Source organism: Equus caballus, chromosome 6 (assembly GCF_041296265.1).
Source record: "Equus caballus isolate H_3958 breed thoroughbred chromosome 6, TB-T2T, whole genome shotgun sequence".
NCBI classification, from domain to species: Eukaryota; Metazoa; Chordata; class Mammalia; order Perissodactyla; family Equidae; genus Equus; species Equus caballus.
Window position 1 is genome coordinate 16,005,509 of NC_091689.1, and position 19,873 is coordinate 16,025,381.

A 19,873-nucleotide genomic window follows, 5' to 3' on the forward strand; every position below is an offset into this window, starting at 1 on the left:
TATCGCACCAACTTATGGGAGAGAAAGATTTTATTGAAATTATAAATGACACTGTTTTACTTCTGATATAATCCCTACTTTAATTGCAATGTTATTTAAAGGATTTTAAAAGTATGTTGTCTATAATATAATACCGTCTCCTTTAATAGTCGACTTAACAGACATGACGTTTTTGGATGTCTATCTGAGAACTAAGGTCTCTGGGGATGGAGATGTGAGGAACACTCCTCACTTTTTGGTTCCTCTATTGAATTCTACCAGGTGCCCCTGATGAAGAACCCGCTTGTCCAGTGACATAGTCTGATGATTTATGTTTGGGTTAAAGCAACAATTTTCACTACACGTTGGGGCATTGGAGTTTCAGTGGAGTGAATTTAAGAGAACCACTGAAGACGAAGAGGGAGTGTGTGTGTGTGTGTGTGTGTGTGTGTGTGTGAAAGAGAGAGAGAGAAACAAGCTTCAACCAGTTTAGTGTTTATTTGTTTTATACATTAGATCAAGAGTAAGCTTTGATTCAATAAAGTAATTTTAAAAATCATTGAAATTAGTAAATCTTTTATAATGTGGTACCCAATGGATATAGAGAGCCATATGTGATAGAACAGAAATGAATCAAGAAACAGTAGCAACTTGAGACCAATGTGTTTGAGGGGCAGGAAGGATGAAAATGAATGGAGGAAACTGATGAAGAACTCATAGGGCTTTCAGTACATCTTGAGCAGAAGTTGAAAGACATCGGCAGCTGATGGAAAAATGCCTTAGACTGGATGTCAAAGGAGAGCACCAGTGCAGAGACTGGCTTGTGGAAAACCAGCCTTGTGTGTTAGAAAGCTTTGATGGGGGGATGAGTATTCCCCAGGACAAGATGTCCCTGGAGCATCAACAGAAAGGACCTTGCTTCCCTTTGGTATTGCAGACCACAGAAATACTATGTGGGTGGCCTGAGAACGGGGGTGAGAAGCAAGATGTTAGTGTTAGTCTGGACAAATATAAATCCTGAAACTGTGCTGAGCACTTATAATTTGCTTTGGGATAGATGTTTTGGATCTCAAGACCCCTCACACTTTTGGACAAGGAGCTTGCACTGTAAATGATAATCCAATTTGGTGAACATTTTGATGATTTGCTATTTAAAAGACAGATAGGGGTCAGGGATAAAGGAAAAGATTTTAGTTCCATGACAAAATTCCATTCTATCCTGCTCTTACCTCTTGGGTGTTGACAGTAGCTTTGCTCAACAATAAACACAGAAGCTCTTGTTTGAAAGGGACTGAAGTCTTTATCATATCTCCTCTTTCAACCCTCTTTCTTGTTCAAAGACCTTAAAACTGGAATAATAAGGATAATATTTTGACAAGGAGATAATATTTTGACAAGGAGACACTCACTGTCTAATTTTTCAAAACTTTGTCTAGTTATATGGTTAATTGGATTTATATCTTTTCAGTTTTCTTCTTGTAAATTCTATGTTATCCTTTTCAGTAGACATGCTAATAGAGTTTTTCTATGTTTATATAACTCATGTTATATATTATTTTCATTTGTTAGTAATTTTCTAAACTAAATCTTTTACCATATTCATTGTGCTAATTTAAAAGATTTTGTAATCCTAAACATATTCCTTTAATGTAGAATCTTTAAAATTAAAAGATAAACTGATACCATTAAAAAATTAGACATTTATTTTGTTATCCACTGAAACAAATAAAGGATTGCTTAGTGTTTTAAAAGTGAAGTAAATTTCTGAGTAGAGATCCATATATTAATATCTGGTCTTAATTCAGTGTGTCATATACTGTGATTGGATTTGATTTCAAAGTCCACAAAATTTTTTTTCAAATTTTAGTGACAAAATTGCCACTGGGTCCTTCGATAAGACTTGTAAACTATGGAGTGCAGAAACGGGAAAATGTTACCATACCTTTAGGGGTCATACAGCAGAAATAGTGAGTATGTTTATTTTATTATATTTTTTACGTTGCTGGTCTTTTTTAAAAAGCTTTTTCCTTTTTCTTTCAATAGACTTTATTTTTTAGGGTGGTTTTAGGTTCACAGCGGAATTGAGAGGAAAATGCAGAGAGTTCCCATATACTCTCTGCCTCCCCCCTCCCCACTCCACACAGTGTGCCCACTATATCCCCCATCACGGTGGTACATTTGTTACAAGTGATAAACCAACATTGACACATCATTGTTATTTCTTTTTAGAATTCCAGTATAAAATTAGTGTGGTTCTACCTTTATAATTAATTTTAAAATCCCATCCAGTATTTTAGATCTATATATTTTAAGTACTGGTATTGATATAATTTATAAGCTACTCTAGCTTTAATATCTTGCAGATATCCCGCATTGACTAAGTAGACACGTAATATGATAAGTATATGAGTAAAACATCCAACCTGACTTTTTCTTTTTCATTGATTTATCTTTAAAGGACTGCCTCTATAAGGGTTGATGAAGTTCTCAAAATAGCTTTTAAAGTAACTTTTTTAAATCATGTAAAATACTTAGGCTGATTGTCGTCTTGATATCATTAGAACTTAAATTTGCACAAATAGTTTGATACTCTAAGTAGCTCTCACTATTGGGAAGCCCTTGCTCTTGGTCAACTTGGTCAACAATTAGCGAGGTAATTGGTACCCTATGGAACAAGTGATAGCTTCTTTTTTTTTTTAAAGATTTTATTTTTTTCCTTTTTCTCCCCAAAGCCCCCCAGTACGTAGTTGTATATTCTTTGTTGTGGGTCCTTCTAGTTGAGGTATGTGGGACGCTGCCTCAGCGTGGTTTGATGAGCAGTGCCATGTCCGCGCCCAGGATTCGAACCAACGAAACACTGGGCCGCCTGCAGCGGAGCGCACGAACTTAACCACTCGGCCACGGGGCCAGCCCCAAGTGATAGCTTTTTAAAATAAACAGCCTGCTTATTTTAGGAGTAAAATCTGCTTATATGAATCCTTCAGGTTCATGGTATATTCATCCAGCAAGAGCTCATGCTATGTTCAAGATACTTTGCTAGACACTGGGGATATCGCAGTGAAGAATTATAACTGACTCTTTAATGGCACTCAGTGTGCATGGAGCACTATTCTAAGCCCTTTGCATATAGTAGCTTGGTTGCACCTGATAACAACCCTAAGAGGTAGATATTTCCCCATTTTACAGTTGAGGATATTGAGGCATAGAGAGCTTAAGTAACTTGCTGACGGTCATAAGACAGACATAATCCTCATTCTCATATTGTCACTATGTTTCCACATGCCCTTGGAATTTTGAAAGATTTTCTCTATATATAGTTCCTAGGAAGACATCCATATTTTTCATGGTCAACATCATCAATCCAATAAATATTTGCTAAATATTGACTGTGTGAGAAGCTCTGGCCTATGTGCTTGGATTCCAAATAGAATCAGACATAGTTCTTGCCCTCCAGGGATTTTGCAGTTTGGTAGAGGAGTAGAGGAGTCAATGAATAAGTCCAAAGACATGTGGTAGGTGTGCTAGAAGTTGGCAGAGTGTTTAGTGAGGGCACAGAGGGGAGCAGTCCAGTCTCCTTGGTGAGGGGAGGTGTTCAGGAAAGACTTCACAGAGAAGTGGCACATGCATTTTAGGCAGAGGGAGCCATGCTGGCAAATGCCCAGAGGAGGTGTGCAATAGTGGTACGTGCTTGAGAACTCAAGTGGCTCTGTGTGGCAGAGCAGTGCTTTCCAACCTTCCCCAGTGATGACATGCACAGAATATGCTAATATGGATTTGCAATGCACCCTGGGGAGCTGTCTGCTGCCCACCATCAGAGGTGACAGGCAAAGATCCCTGGTGGTGCCCAGCTGCCTGGGTTAAGAGTGTCAGTGTCTTGGCACACCTGTAATCCGTTCAAAGGCAGGCCACAGCGTGTGCATGATTGAAGTGGGAGAGGCAGACAAGGCCATTTATAGTTTTATAGAGGGTCTCATAAGCTGTGCTAAGGAATTTGGACTTCCTCCTGTAGATAATGCTATAGGTGGAGAATTTTCAGCTGGGAGATGACGTGGTCAGTTTTGCTCTTTGGGAAGATCATTTTTTTCCTGCAGTGTGAAGGCGAAATGGGAGGTAGGTAAGATTAGAAGCGTGGACCACTTGCGGATCTTGTTGCAGTCCAAGCAAAAATGATAAAGGCTTGTCCTGAGGCAGGTGAGGAGAATGTGAGAGAGGTTGGGGATGGAGGAGTAGGACTGGATTACCAAGGAGATATGAGACATGAAGGAAAAGGGAATCCAGGATGGTTCCCTGATTTCAGGCTTAGGCAACTGGCAGTGCCATTCACCAATTCTGTACACAAAAGAGGAGGAGCAGGATTGTTTCCTATGATGCCCGTGTCTTGGACAGATGGATAAAAGCTGTGTGATATCCAAACAGAGGCATCCATTTGGCAGTTGGCTTTTGGGGCTGAACTAAGCAGCGAGGTCTAGGAAGGAGACATGGTTGTGTGAGTCACTGGCGTCTGGGTGGCAGTAGAAATAACTGATCAGTTGAAACTGCTCCAAGGAAAAGGTAGAGTATGGGGAGAAGGCTGATGGAATCTTGGGAAGATGGGGAAGAGAAACTTTCAAAAGACAAAAAAAAGAGAGATAAGACGTAAGAGAAGAAAAGCAGAGTGCTGTCAAGGACATCAAGAAGGAAGAAAATATTGAGAACCTCAGGGAGGTTAAGCGGGATGATTGACCAAGCCTCTTGAATTGGATGTTTAACCAGTGGTTTCAGTAAAGTTGAAGAGTGAAAGGTGGGCAAACAGGGAGTGACGGTAGACTATTTTTCCAAGGAATTTGGTTGTACAGGGAAATGAGGTAGTTAAAAGGGAGATACATAGAGTCGAAGGAGGCTTTGTTTCCATGTGGGAAAAGCTCAAGCATATTTATAGGCCACCGGGAAGGATCTAGTCTAGACGGAAGGAAAAGTTGGGGGGCACATCTCCCCTAGGAGTGCAAGGAAGGGGGTGTCTTAGAATGGATGAAGAGATCTCTCTGAGACAGCCTGACGGAAAGGAGATTGAGGGCCAGGTGAGGGAGTTCCCACGTGATCGAAGAATTTTCTCAGGGAAGTAGTAGGAGGCAAGCTTATCTGCTGAGGAGGAATGAGGACGGGAGTAGAGGCAAGAGTGGGGGATGCGAGGATGTGTGCAGCCAGTGGCATGTTAAACAAAGTAGGGAAAGGTGCTGAGGACGGAAGACATGAATGAACAACACAAGTAATCTGCTCTGTCAGTTTCTTAAGCTGCCTCAGCAGAGTGATGAGGTAAGGAGGGCAAGTGAGCAGATAAAATCTCAGCTTGATATAAGTTGTTAGGAGTTTTACAGAGGATGCAGTTGAAAGACAGGACTGGGTCTTGAGGATGCTGGCAGGAGTGATGCTCCCAGTTGAATGGGGATGATGGACCAGGAGAAAAGGAAAGGATCTCAACGAGGTGGAAGATATCCTGGTTGGGAGAGGTGGTGTGGTAGGTGGTGCGGTAAGGAAGAGAAAAAGCTGGAATACTGGGAAATTTTAACTATAGACTGGTGTCTTGGTAGTGAATGTTCTAGAGAAGATTCAAGGCTGTAAAGATGTCATTCAAGATATCAAGGTCCAGGGTGTGGCCATTGGAGTGATTATGAAAAGGAGTCCAGGATCATGGGTCTGGGGGTGTTGGACAGATGGCCCACACATAGGCCTCCTAGGATTTGGAATTGAGACTGAGCCAATAGCCAAAGTCCTTGGTGAGTGAGGGAGTGTGATTGAAAGGACTGTGATAACAGCAGCAAGGAAGATGGGAGCCAGAGAGCATGCCTCTCAGAGGTGATGTGCTTCGCTTTTGTTCTTGTTCTGTGTCTGGAAGCGGCAGGGGGGGGTCAGTGTTCCTGTAAGCCTGAGCTGGGTGATGAGGGACAATGAGCAGCCTCTTTTCAGGAGGAGAATGCTTCAGGATCCAACCTGCAAATAACAGGCTACTTGTATTTGGTATTTTGCTGTCTGTTGTGCAAAGAATTAGGCAGAATCTAAGGTATTTGCATTTTGAAGCTTTTCTATATGAAATTAACAATTTACAACACCTCTGTCCTTCTAAAACCTCATCTATTTCATGTAATTCAGGTGTGTTTATCGTTCAATCCTCAAAGCACATTGGTGGCTACCGGAAGTATGGACACAACGGCCAAACTGTGGGACATTCAGAACGGAGAGGAAGTGTTCACTTTAGCGGTATGTTAATAATGTCAATAACTTCAAGAGTTTTACATTCTCATTAGCCTTTCCTTAGGATAAGCCTATTATTTGTGTTTGTTTTTGTTGGGAATTTTATTACAAAATTAGCTCTCAGTGAGAAGATGCTTTTGAGTTACTGGTTTCCAGGCTGGAGTGAGAGAGTGTTCCAGTTGGTCTGCTGGCTACTCCCAGAGACTCAGATGGAAGTGCTGGGGAAGCCAGATGAGTTTTTATTTTGGTTAGCTTCAGTCTGTCAGCCATACCAACTATACCTTAAAATCTGTCATTATCTGTCTGGCTAAAAGCAAAATAGGTGGGAGCTGGCACCCTTTGGAAGAGGCAGAACTGGAGAATCTTGCAAGAAGATTCCTTAAAGGGATGACAGTTAACACTCTTCTCCTCCATCCTCCAGTCTTAGAAACCTCCTGTACTACCAAGTGGCGAGTGGCCGGAGGTGAAAAGCCCACAGATTAAAAGTTGGTGGTGTATCTCCACAGGGGCCCCTGTCTGTCGCCCCTACCACACATCCAGCACCTTCCTCTGACCTGCTGTCCTCTGCTTCTTCCCACCCCAGCCGTAACCACCAAGCAAAAATAGGGCAGGTCTCTGTGGCTATCGGTGGGAACACCTGGATGGGAAATCTAGTTTTCCTATCCTTTTACGTTATAAATGAGTTAAAAACATAGGACCTCTTTCCTGGGAGAGCTCTTTTTAAGAAAGTTAAAAAACAGACTGAAAAAAAAGAGAAAAAGCACTGTTTTTAACTGACACCAAGGATTTTTTTTGCCTTAGAATGCCTAGCATTATTAATTATTAATATAAGTATACTCTCTCTGGTCTTCATTCTCATCATTTCTGTTGGTCACTGCTTCTCCACTACCTGTTGCTTCAGAGGGATGCCTAAGAGCATTCAAAAGGATGCATCCCGCCCTGCACACCCACCCCTGTCTGCTGCCAGAGAATGCATTTGTTTTGTGTGATCAAAATTTTAATATTCAGCTACATTTTTTTTTGTCATTTGGAATCAACCAGAAATTTAATCTGTACATGAACTTTAGTGTTATTTGAAAAGGTAATCATGTTAATTTACTAAAATATTAAGGAAAATGAGGGATATACTCCAAGCAGAATCTACTTTAGAGAGGCACTCCTTCCTGTGGTCTCACAGTTTCATTCCTCAGCCCTGGTCTGTAACCAGGCCAAGGGCAGGCCAAAGGCCAGACATTTATTAAACAATTCACATTAAATTATCGTAAGAATTTCCTTTTTAAAAAGTTGTTAACTGTATTTCATAAACTGTTTTCTCTTACCTGTCACCTGTTATTAGCCTATAAAGCAAACAGCCCTCTTTAATGTTTCCAGAACAATGTGAAAGAAGCGTTCTGATTTCCCAAAACATACCCGCTTCTTTTCTTTACAAAAACAAAAACAACTTAATTGAGTTAAAACTGACTTGCTTTAAATGTATGTCAAGTTTGAGTAACCCAAAGGAATTGTGCAACCGTCACCAAAATCTAGTTTTAGACATTTCCATCACCCCCAAAAGAAACCTCATGCCCATTTGCAGTCACTCCCCATTCCCACCCCAGCCAACCACAAGTCTCCTTCTCCCTGTATAGCTTTGCCTTTTCTGGCATTTTCTTCTAAGCTATGATATTGTACATTTGTAGAACTCGCTTTATCTACAGGTACACATGATGGTATCTGCTCTCTTTTAGGGACATTCAGCTGAAATCATCTCCTTGTCCTTTGACACCTCAGGAAACAGAATCATCACGGGGTCTTTCGATCACACAGTTGTAGTGTGGGATGCTAATACTGGAAGGTATTCTTAATTTTAAAGAATTTTTTAACCTGGATCAAAGGATTAAGAAGACGATGTTTGTTACTAGTTTATTCTGGTATCTGTTAACTGTGCTCTGGTTTCCGTAGGAATAGGACATACTGAAAATGAATTAGTTCGTTCTTTAATGGTATTTCTGATCCAGAAAAAATGTGTGATTTCTTAGAATTCTGAACAAATAATGCTGAGCAGTAACAAAAAAGGAGAATGTTAGCAATAGCCTGGTTATATAGCTATTATTTATTCCACGTACTATGTAATCAAATTTCAATGGCTTGTCATTATGGTAGGCATGGATATCGTGAATAAATAATATCATGGCTAATTTCCCAAATTTAATTTAGTCCAAGAACTTCAATTTCCTTCCTAATTATTTTTGGTCCTAGTTGCTAAGAAGATAACTCAATAAGCCTATTTGTGTTGTAAAACTCTACTCTTGGACTTGCCTGCATTTTGATAGAGGGGCTGATTATCAGGGGTGCTGATCAAGATGAATACAACAGGAAGTAAGAGAGAGGAAGGGCCCTTCAGACATTTGATAGGTAGTTTCTGAACTGCCAGGGGTCCACTCATCTGGTGTAAGAATGCTTCCAGAATTTCAGACTACCTTTATTACTTCTTACCTGTTCTTTTCTGAAGTGTTGTCTTAAGGAATGTTATTATCTTTGATTGCTTAAAATATGTGTATGTGTGTTGAAATGAAATTAGTAGCCTAGTTGACTCCTCTTGTGCTATGGTAAGCTGTCTTTGTTCTGTCATCAAAGATGTTATTTGGTGAAAACTAAAGTTAGACTGTACATTGATGGGCTTGACATCATTGTTTGTGCATATATTGGAAGTAAGGCATCTTTCACCAGTTTGAGTCGTTTGCATTTTGTAGGAAGGTGTATACCTTAATTGGGCATTGTGCTGAGATTAGCAGTGCCTTATTCAACTGGGACTGCTCTCTGATATTAACTGGCTCTATGGACAAAACCTGCATGGTGAGCTAAAGAAATATCTCTGCTTTTTAATTCTTGTGTCTGTACTTGTTACTGTGTCAGATATTCATGACAACACTAACAAATTTCAAAGGTGCTGTAAAATTAAGATATTAATTCATAAATAATAATTTATTTATGTAATTGATTCAAATGTATTAAAAGATCCTATCTTAAAAGGCACATTATTTTTCTTTAATGCCCCTCTACTTATTTATTAAATTTTGATTAGAGCAAACATCAAGGCGTCTCACCACAGTGTCTCCATGCCTTTGACTTTCTGTTACTAAGAGCTTATGCTCTGAAATTATTATTTGATTATACATCAGATTATAATAATCTTAATGTACTTTTCATTTTAGAGCATTGTAGGTTTAGATCAAGCTCATTATCATTTGAAGACCTTCATATGAAAAGAGGACACTTCCATTCCAATCAGTGAAGCATGCACTTTGAGATTTTTTCCTAACATAGTGGCAGATTTATATACTCATTCTGAATGTCTGTCTTCGGACTTCTCTGTGTCCAAAGTGTGCCTTGTTAAATGATTGGCTTTGGCACGGTTATTTAACCAGCCATAAGCATGTCATAAAGCCTACTTTTGGCCATCTTTGCACTTTAGACAGGAAGTCATAGTCTTCTTCTTCTTTTGTTTAATAGCAGCTGTGGGATGCTATGAATGGAAAATGTGTGGCAACGTTAACAGGCCATGATGATGAAATACTAGACAGCTGTTTTGATTACACTGGAAAGCATATTGCAACTGCTTCAGCTGATGGTAGGTAATCTGTTCACACGTTTAAATTATGGAGAGTTTTGTGCTCTGTTTGATAAACATAGATGATTCTATGCTATATGTCATCTCCCCGATGGCCAGCTATGATAGAAACTATATCTGCCTCATCTCTATGATGTCTGTCTATGTCATTACACTATGTGTCATATTCTTGATAACCACATGTGGTACGATACATAGTCTGCATCATCTCCTTGACAACCACATATAAAATTATACTAGGTCTTCATCATCTCCGTGATAACTATATATAATGGTATATTCCGGGTCATCTCCCTGATGGTCATGCATTTTGCTACACTATGTTGACCTCATCAGCTTGACCGCTATCAATGGTACTATAATAAATCTGCATTATCTGCTTTATAACCACATGTGCTACTCTACTATGTCTAGCTAATCTTTGTGATGAACATATATGGTTCTATGCCATACATCATCTTCTTGATTACTGCTTATGATTCTACACTATGTCTGTGTCATCTTATTTACAGCCATGGGCTGGTGCTACACTATGTGTGTCTCAGTTCCATGAAGATCACATATGATGCTATAATACATCTATTGTATAGTATTATATCTATTGACCATGTATGCCATTGTATTATGTCTGTCTCATCCCCCAGGACCTTTGCTACAGTATATCTGCATCGTCTCCTTGAAAGTGCAGTATTATGCTGTGCTGTGTTTTCATCCACTCCTTTAAAACCATGTTTGATGCTATGCCATATCTGCATCATATCCTTGATAACTACTTATGATGACATTACAATATATATCTTATTTCTTTGATGACAACACATCACATTACACTATGTCTACTCCATCTCCTGGTCACCAAGTAAGATACTACATTATGTATGCATCATCTTCCAGATGACCAGGTGGACACAATGCTGTCTGCACCATCTTCCTGATGACCATGCGTGATATTTCACTATACTCTTATCAACTTCTTAAAAACCATGTATGATGTTACATTCTACCTGCATCATCTCCTTGATTGCCACATATGATGTATACTATGTCAGCATCATCTCTTTGATAACCATGTATGATGCAGTACTAGGACTCATCTTGCTGACAGATATGTATGATGCTACGCTGTGTCTGCACCATCTCATTGAAAGCCACATGGAATGCTGCATGATGTCCGTATCATCTCATTGACAACCATCTGCATGGGCATATTACATCTCTTTGAACACCATGTGGGATGCGATACTATGATTATGTTTCTCCCTTGATCACATGTATGATACTACACTATTTCAAGGTTATTTCCTGGACAGTAACCTCTGAATATTTACAGTGTCTGATCTCCTTGATAACTATGTATAATGCTATTCTTTCATAATCTCCTTAATAACTAGGTATGATGTTATATATAGGATCATCACCTTGATGACAATGTATAACCCTAATCATTGTCTGTGCCATCTCCTTGTTACTGCATATGATGCTACAATAGGGCTGCCTCATTTCCTTGATAACTATATGATGCTACACTGTGCGTACTTCATCTCCTTAATAACTACTTGTGATGTTTTTATAAGTTTTCTCAATTCTGTCAAACACCACATATGATGCAGTACTATGCTTCATTTCTTTGATAACTGCGTAATTCTAAATTATTTATACATCACTTCCTTTACAACTATTTATGATGGTATATTGTGGATTATCACCAAGAGGAACACATCTGGTGCTATACTGTATCTGTTTGTGTCATCTCCTTGATATCCGTGTACGATGCTATAGAATGCATCACCTCTTTGTTACCAGTTTATTGCTATGCTGTGTCTATATAATCTGTTTGATAGTCTTTCATACTATATTGTGTCATGTCCTTGATAGCCACATACAGTGTTCCACTGTGTGCCTCATCTCCATAGAGAACACCTGTGATGTTACACCATGTCTGTATTATCTTCCTGATGACCACATATGTCACTGCATTGTGTCTACTTCATCTCCCCGATGACTATGCATGATGATATTTTGTGTCCACCTGATCTTCCTGATTACTTGCCTCGTGCTACCTTATATCAGATTTTACACCTAAAGAACCACCCTTGATGCTGCAATATGTTTCATCACCTCCTCGAAAACCATGTTGAATGCTACGCCAAATCTGTCTCAGCTCCTTGATGGCCGCTTGATGCTAGAGCATGTTACACCTTTTGTTATACCTTTGGTGACAATGTATTACACCACGCCATATCTTAACAGACATTTAAGAAATTCTCGCAAAAATATACTGCTTTTTCTAGACGTGACCTGTCATTTGTTTGCCTGTGTTTGCTCCTTGTGACTAACATACTTTTAAGTAGTCACATATCCTTTGTGCTGGAATCAGTTGTAGAATTTTACTGGTGATTCATTTGAATTCCATAGTCTTTGTTTCATTGTTGTCTCCCTTTTCAAAATTACATTTACATGCTTATTCTCTTACTCACTAGGACTTTTCAAAGGTGATCTTTTAATCACACATACAAGTCCCTTTTATATCCTGGAATATAAACACCCTGAATGCGGAGAATTTTATTTTTTAAAGTAACTCTTTACTTTTTCATCCTTCTCACAGATCTTGGCTTTTAAAAATCATCTCTGAACTGTAATTAATCTGCCCTTTTCATTTTAAATGTCATTCTCATTTACACAAAAAAATACATTCAACAAATACATATGGAGTACTTACTTTGTGCCAGGAATTGTTTTAGAAACATTGGATATACCAGTGAACAAAAGAGAGAGGAATCCTTCCCCTGGTGGAGCTATGTTGTGGAGGGTGAGACAATGAACAATGTCATGCATGTGTTTTATATATAATGTGAGAATATTAAGAGTTGGTTAGCGCTGGGTGGGGGGGGGGGTGGGGGGCGGGAAACAAGCTAGGCTGGCAGAGCAGGATGTGGAAGGACGGATGAGAATAAAATATGAGTTCAATTCTTCTAGCTTTGTTTTCTCTGTCATCTGCTATTTCTCCTAGCAGTGATTCTATTCTTTCCTTGTTCAGTAAGACATTACTTCAAGAAAATCTTTTTTTCTTTTGGTGTGTTTTGTAAACCTCTTCTCATTCTATGCCTTCTAAGAAGTCTTGATGTTTAGACCAATCTTTTTTGTTTATCTCTGGTCTTTGCTCCTCATTCGCTTCTTAAAACTGGGTCTCATTCAACAGAGTTAGTTACCTGGCAAGCTACATCTGTTCCTTATATCACCATTTTCTTCCTCATTGGAATTACCCTCTAGGCTGAATGTTTTTTTCTTTGTGCCTTATTCCTATTTCTAGTTTTAGAAAAAATTACAGTTTCAGGCTGTGTTATTTCTGTGTTTTACGAAATGTAAAAATGCTTTTGTAAAATTTAGAGTATGACTCTATGCAGGATATTTCCTTTTGTCTTATTAAGAAACTCTTAAAACAAGTTGGTCACTTTCCTTTAAGGCTTTTGCAATCTCCAACTAAGTAGGAGTGTGATATTTTTAATCGCATTAATTCTAAAATAATTTTGTCTACTTCCTCCTGAAGTTGACGTTTTCAGAAAGGTAAGTAAAAAATTTGTTGAGATGTTTTTCTTTTCTCTGAATGAAAATTAAGTAACCAAAATTCCCTATCCTTGCTGATTTTACCTCTATTTGATGCTGTAATTTGCAATAAGAAAGCCTCCTTAGCCTGGCCAGATAAATTGTAACTTTTTTTCTGACAACAATTTCACTACAGTTCTTTTTCTCCTTCTATGCTTATTTGACTTCTCCGTTCTTTAATTCTAAAGAAATGTATTTACTTCTTCATCCATCCATCCATCATCCATCCATCCATCATTCATTTACTAAGCGTCTACTATGAGATTGGCACTTCTGGGCACCGGGGATACAACAGGGAACAAACCGTTCTATTGGCTCTTTCTGTTGAAAACGGTTTCCAGTGCCTGTTCTTTGTTCATTGAGCAGTGCCCCTGTTCCCTCTTAGTCAGGCCTCTCACACCTTCTTGTGACTGTATACTCATATTTGGTGTATGGTGATGATTTTGCTGCTTATTTCATCACCAGCCTCTCAAGACTTGTTCTGATTCCCTTTTTTTCCTTTAAAATCCTTTTTCTTTCTGGATTCCTGCCCCTCCCCCCTTTCTACCTTGGCACTCATTATCTCTTCTAATAAGCTCAGGACTAGAGAGGTACTCCTTTTCACCATCTTCTCCCACAGTGGGACCAGCTTGCATTTAGAATATTAAGTGGCTGGCTCTCACCGCAGGCAAGAAGACAAACTTAGCACAGGGCTTGTGTGTCAGAGGAATAGATATTTAGATAATTCAAGGCATATGGTTCAAAGTTCTGTGTTTCAGATGAATTTATATCTATCCTCACTCCTCTCAAAAAGGAACAGCAAGAGTTTTCAGTGCAGCCACAAGGAAATGTATTAGCAAACTGGAAGGCCATGAAGGGGAAATTTCAAAGGTGAGTTACTTTCTAATTTGGAGCAGTTTCCTTACTTTCAAAAGTAGACAGCATGCTTAGTATAAATAGTTCTATTGGCGCTGAGGGTACTAAGGTTTGTCTAATTATCTCATTCCTTCTGAAAATCAGTTACCCACACTTTACTTTTAAGCGTGTCCTCAAATTCAGCATAATAAATGATTTCTAAAACCTTTCAAAAAGCATAAAACAGCGTTCTCCTCAGCCATCAGCAAGAGATTTAGTTAGCTGAAAATATTTATTAAAGCTGTTTAAGAAGCTTATGGAGTGCATTTCCCAATTCTAGTAAACACACAAATTTGTATTATGCAAAAATATGCTGTGCAGCAAGTGTCAAGTGTTCTGTTAATCAGATGCTACTGAGGAAGTATTTCTTGGAAATATTTAACACTTATCAAAGTTTAAAATGACCTGTTTTGAAACAAAGCTGCAGCTAAGGATTTTGTATAAGCTCGTCCCAAAAACTTGTTCGCAGAGCAGGGCCATCCGGTCAGTGATCTGAGGTTTTAGATGTATCCGTGGAAAATTTTAGAGAAGGGTGGGACGTGATGACTCTCACCTCCCTGCTTAGCCCAATTCCTTGGTCTCATACCTGAGGTCAGATTTGCTCCTTCCTTGTAAAATATCAGCTTGATGGTTTCAGGGGTCAGAAGGCTCCGCCTGGACCCCGGAACTGCCCACTGCCCTATTCTCTTCTCTCCTGCTCTGCACCTGCTGCCGGTGGTTTGCTGGCCTATCAGAGCTGGTCTCTGAGACAGTGCAGAGCACATCTTCTTTGCAGGCTGGGAGGCCCTAGGGACTGGCAGGAAGAGGGGTGGGGAAGTGTGGACATGGGAGACAGGCTGAGGAGAGAGCCTGAGCCATGTTCCCAAGTGTCTGACCTAGTAGTTATTGACAGGGCTAGTGTGTCCCACTCAACAAGTTCACATCTATTTGTGTGTGTGTGAATATAAAGAGGACCCAAAGTCTGTATTATTGAATTTTATGTTTGTTAAGTGATATATTGCTTATTGAATTGCCATCCAGCAATGGCATTTCTCTGGAGTGCAAAGCTAAAGGGTTCATTCATTCATTTAGCAAATGCTTTTTGAGTGTTTCCACTGTGCTAGGCACTGGTGACCCAGTGATGAAAAAACAGACATGGCCCTGCCCTCATCCAACCTTCAGTTGTAGAGGAGGTGGCCCAAATCGTTGTCTTCCGATGGTCTAGAGAGGGTTATAAGCATGATGCCCAAAGGAATGGAAGACTAACAGTTTCATTTGCCTGCCGCACAGATACCATTTGATAATGCCTGGCATGTTAGGAGGCACTCAGAACATATTCGTGGAAAGTGCTGAATTTTGAGTAGCAATAGAAAGCCCTCTCCTGTAGGCCCTGACTTATATTCTGGCACAGATTGAAGGAGGATCTGTGTGCGTTTGATTACAGAAAGTTGGGTTGCAGAGATGGCAGTGGGTTTGGGTATGAAGGAGACCAACTTAATAAGGCATCTTGAGTCTTGGAAAGAAGCCAAGGGGGGAATACTGAAATTGTCAGGGTGCTTTGGTCTTTATCCTTAGAATTGTGAGGGGGGAGGCAATTAAGCTTTCTATCTAGATTTTAATTTTCGTGTGTTAGTCCCTGCAATATTTTTCCCACCGTGGAGGAACTGCTCTATGCAAGAATAAATACCAGGCTGGGACGGTGACAGGTACTGAGCAATGTCCTCTTTTTGCTGGTTAAAAATATATTGGGAACCATTATGCAAACCTGTGATCATTTTTTCTTTCTCTTTTGTAGATTTCTTTTAACCCCCAGGGAAACCGTCTTCTAACTGGCAGTTCTGACAAAACGGCGAGAATCTGGGATGTTCAGACTGGTCAATGCCTGCAGGTTCTTGAGGGGCACGCTGATGAAATCTTTACGTGTACTTTTAACTATAAAGGCGACATCATCATTACAGGTAGGGGAGAAATCACCACCACAGACTCAGTTTTCCTTTTAAATCAGCTATTAGAGTTTCTAAGCTGAATACCAAAAGGAATTCACCCGCACCCCTCACCCTTCTTCCAGGGTCTCTGCTCATCTTGCTGCATTCTACATCCATTATTTTAGTTGCATTGCAGAACCGCAGGAGTGAGCTCTGCTACTGACTGTAAGACTTTGTGAATTTTGAGTTTTTGTTGCTCTGGGGAAAATAAGAATTTAGTAGCCTGCCTTACTGGTTACTACATTTCCCTGGGCATCAACCGTCAAATGGTTAATTTTCAGCTGATGTTAGTAAGTTTTAGTAACTAAAACAAGTCAGGCCCGAGTTCTCCACCGCTGGATTTATAGCCCATTCAAGGTTTATTCTTGGAGCTAAGTTGTTTTCTCCTTGGGTGTCCCCTGCTAACACATTAATGTTAGGGGAAAAGAACACATTTTGAGCATTTTTCAACCACTAACAATTTATTGTGAATTAATCATATAAGCAACATTTTATAAGAACTGGATTGAGAATAGGTGAATTTAGATTGTCGAAAGTAGGGGGATGACAAGAATATGGTGTAATGTTAATGTGGTTCCTCTGGAGGAGGCCTTGGCAGGGAGTGGGGTGCTACCACTGAGGGGGAGGGATGTCCTAAGAGGGCACAAAAGACCAAACTCTCAGTGATCCTCATTGTGTCGAGTAGATTTAAAAATTGCTTATCTGGTCTAATAACTTAAATGTCACACACTCGTGCTTGGCTTTATATATTGGCTGATTAGGTAGCTCCCTAGTCATATAACTTCAGGGGTGCTGAGAATACGCTCCCCTTTTGCCCTAAAATACCTCCCCTTTCTACCTAATTATGGATAATTTCTAAAATTTCAGATTACTTTCTTTGGGTTTACGACTTGCAAGTGTTACTAAAATGTAGATACTCCTAAAACGATACATAATAAGCCATATATTTTATTGTGAACACAAAATCAAATCCTTTCCCATGATGAGAAAAGAGGTGGGAGGCTGTGATAGAGGGCACAGGATGCTCCTGTAGGGAGCTGCTGCCAAGTAAGGGAGAAGGAACCCAGGGCCGGGTTGTCAGAGGACCAACCTCTCCTGGTCCATGTGTCTCATGTTAGCCAGCTCTGCAATATCTCTGCTCTCGACTGCAAAAGACCCTGGAGAGCTTAAGGAGGGAATATTAATTGTCTGTGCCTTGTTTTAGAGCTGGCACTTAAATTCCTGAGCTCTTTTAAGATATGATTGATTTATTTAGTGTATCCCAATGCAACAAGGTGCTAAATACTGGCCCACTGGACGACAGAGCTTGTTAGAATGGGGGTCATACTTCTGTCTTGCCAGCAGAAAAGCCATCACCTTGTTTGAACCGATCTCGCCTATTTTCTCGGCAGCCCCCAGTGTGATGAATTGCTTGCATGTCTTAGTGGACTGCCTGAGCTTGGGTTTAGAATCACAAACTGGAAGAAAACTGGCCATCGTGTTCACAACATTTTTAAAAATATGAAGTACCTTTTGGTGGAATAATCAGTTTTCACAGGCTTTCCCAATCCTCATAGCCCCCACACTTCTTATATTGATGTTACGAGTCTGGCCCCTGAGGTTTAGAGAAACAGCAGGGCCCAGTACTTCTCCACACCAGGGTTGTCATTTCCAAAGAGGGAATGTGAATGGTGCCCCTTGGGGAGGAGTATATGAAAGCAATTTGGAAGAGTCTCTATCATAGTGATGGGGAGGGTGGGAAGATGCAAATTTCATATTTAGACGGATGATGAGAAGACTCTATTGACATTTTGAGGTATTCCAAAGTGGAATGTGCTGCTTCCTCATAAACTAATCACCCAAACCTGGGGATGGTCAAATTCACTGTATTTCCATTCGTGGTGATGTTTGAGGGGAGGGCAGAGGGAATAAGCAGAGGGAAATGACTGAAGTGGGGGCTTTCTCAGGTCCTCTCCAATTCTAAGATGCCATCAATCTTTCTGGTGTGAGGAGGACATGAACTTGCTCACTTAAGGACTGACAGAAATCAGGCAAAAAAAAGAAAGAAAAAGAAAAAGATTCCCTCTAAAAGAAAAAGATTCACGCTAAAAATGCCTGAACTTGGCTGCACAGGGGCTCTGAAGCTGGGTGCTGAGAATCTAGCACATTTAGCACATTGATAACCGACAATGACCCAGAAAATGTCAACTTGTAAAAAGAGAGAGGTAAGTGAATAAAATAAAGAAAAAATAACTGTGAAATTTGTTTTATTAGGCAGCAAGGATAATACCTGTAGGATATGGCGTTGACTGAAGAAAGCCAGTCGATGAGCAAACTTGCCGGCCATAGTGATTAAGATCTGGAGCTTTGCAAATACTAAGCAAGCTGTTTTGATATTTTGTATGTTTTCTCTTTTTCCTCAAATCACCCGTTTATACACTGTTCTTAACTTCATGGATATGATCATTAAAACTGATGAAGTTATATCATTTCTTGATATTATTTGATGGAGATGACAGGAAACAGCATAATGTTGGGCAAATGCCACTGGTTATTTCAATTTTGTTTTATTTTTTAATAGCATCATGATACTGATAAATGAAACCATAGTAATTTAACAATGTGTCTCCTAGATTATACTTTGAAGATTATTATTATAATTACTGTTGAATAAAGTTTTGGAGAAAATTCACTGTGAATTATACACCTCTATTTATCATGTATGTTTTTAGGGGGACATGTATGTTAGGAATTTAATTAGAAGTTTTACTATTTAGTTATTTTACTTTTTGCGGCTAAGAATGAGAAAGGCAATTTTGGAATAGAAGATTAATCTTTCTTCCCTCATATTCAAGAATATATCCACGCCCATCCCTCCAAAAAAAGTTGAGGACCTATGATGAATAAAATGAGGGCAGCATGTAGCGAAAATAAAATGGCTCTCAATCAACAGCTAATATATTCTGGATAAACAGTTGGCTGAAAAAAATGTAGGCAGGTTTATCTATAAGGAAAAGCTAAGCAGAATAGACTTTCAGGCTATTGAAGTTAAAAATCTGGGTGGAAAACAATTGAGGTACCAGGGCAAATCATCAAACAGCAACCTTATTGCTGCCGAAATGCTAAAAAATGCTTTGTAAAAGGCCTTTCTATGTAAAAGGACCACGATGCATATTATGTGAAAAGATAGAGCACAAGATAAAACCAGTGATGCCTGAATCCAGAGCAAGAGAATGCATGAGAATCTTATGGAATTATTTTCTTAGTAATAAAAACAATAGTCAACGTGGCCTGAGTGCTTACTGCGGGCCAGACGTTGCCCACCCACTTTACGTAGATCATCTCATTAACCCGCCTAGCGACTGTTACAAAGCAGATAACAGACCTGATTTTAAAATAAGGGAGGCGAGTCACAGCGATGCTAAATAATTTACCAAACATATCACATGTTAGATGGTGAAGCCGGTTTTAAAACCCAGGGATCTGGGCTCCATTACACTACGTTCTTAAGTAAACAAGGTTTAATTACGGGAGAAGAGTGTCAGATGTGTCAGTAGGAAGGTCTGGGGTGAGGCTTGCCTCTCAGAGCATCTATGGATGTCTAGCCCTCAAGAAG

General features: G+C 39.7%; 1 protein-coding gene across 8 annotated transcripts in view; it reads left to right on the forward strand.

Annotated features, from left to right (window-relative positions):
* The window catches only part of DAW1 (dynein assembly factor with WD repeats 1), a 39,089-nt gene extending 20,140 nt beyond the window's left edge, over positions 1 to 18,949 (forward strand). For 2 of the 8 annotated variants that reach the window (XM_005610664.4, XM_070269433.1), the window contains exons 6-13: positions 1,847 to 1,946; positions 6,106 to 6,213; positions 7,935 to 8,041; positions 8,940 to 9,042; positions 9,700 to 9,817; positions 14,214 to 14,290; positions 16,089 to 16,251; positions 18,532 to 18,741. In XM_005610664.4, the coding sequence (XP_005610721.2) occupies positions 1,847 to 1,946; positions 6,106 to 6,213; positions 7,935 to 8,041; positions 8,940 to 9,042; positions 9,700 to 9,817; positions 14,214 to 14,290; positions 16,089 to 16,251; positions 18,532 to 18,566 (811 nt within the window). In that variant the 3' untranslated portion in view covers positions 18,567 to 18,741. Of the gene's footprint in view, positions 1 to 1,846; positions 1,947 to 6,105; positions 6,214 to 7,934; positions 8,042 to 8,939; positions 9,043 to 9,699; positions 9,818 to 14,213; positions 14,291 to 16,088; positions 16,252 to 16,361; positions 16,499 to 18,531 lie in introns of those variants that run through there. The other 6 variants (XM_070269435.1, XM_001494214.7, XM_070269430.1 and 3 more) reach the window with 6 other exon arrangements.
* Positions 18,950 to 19,873: the final 924 nt, after the last annotated feature.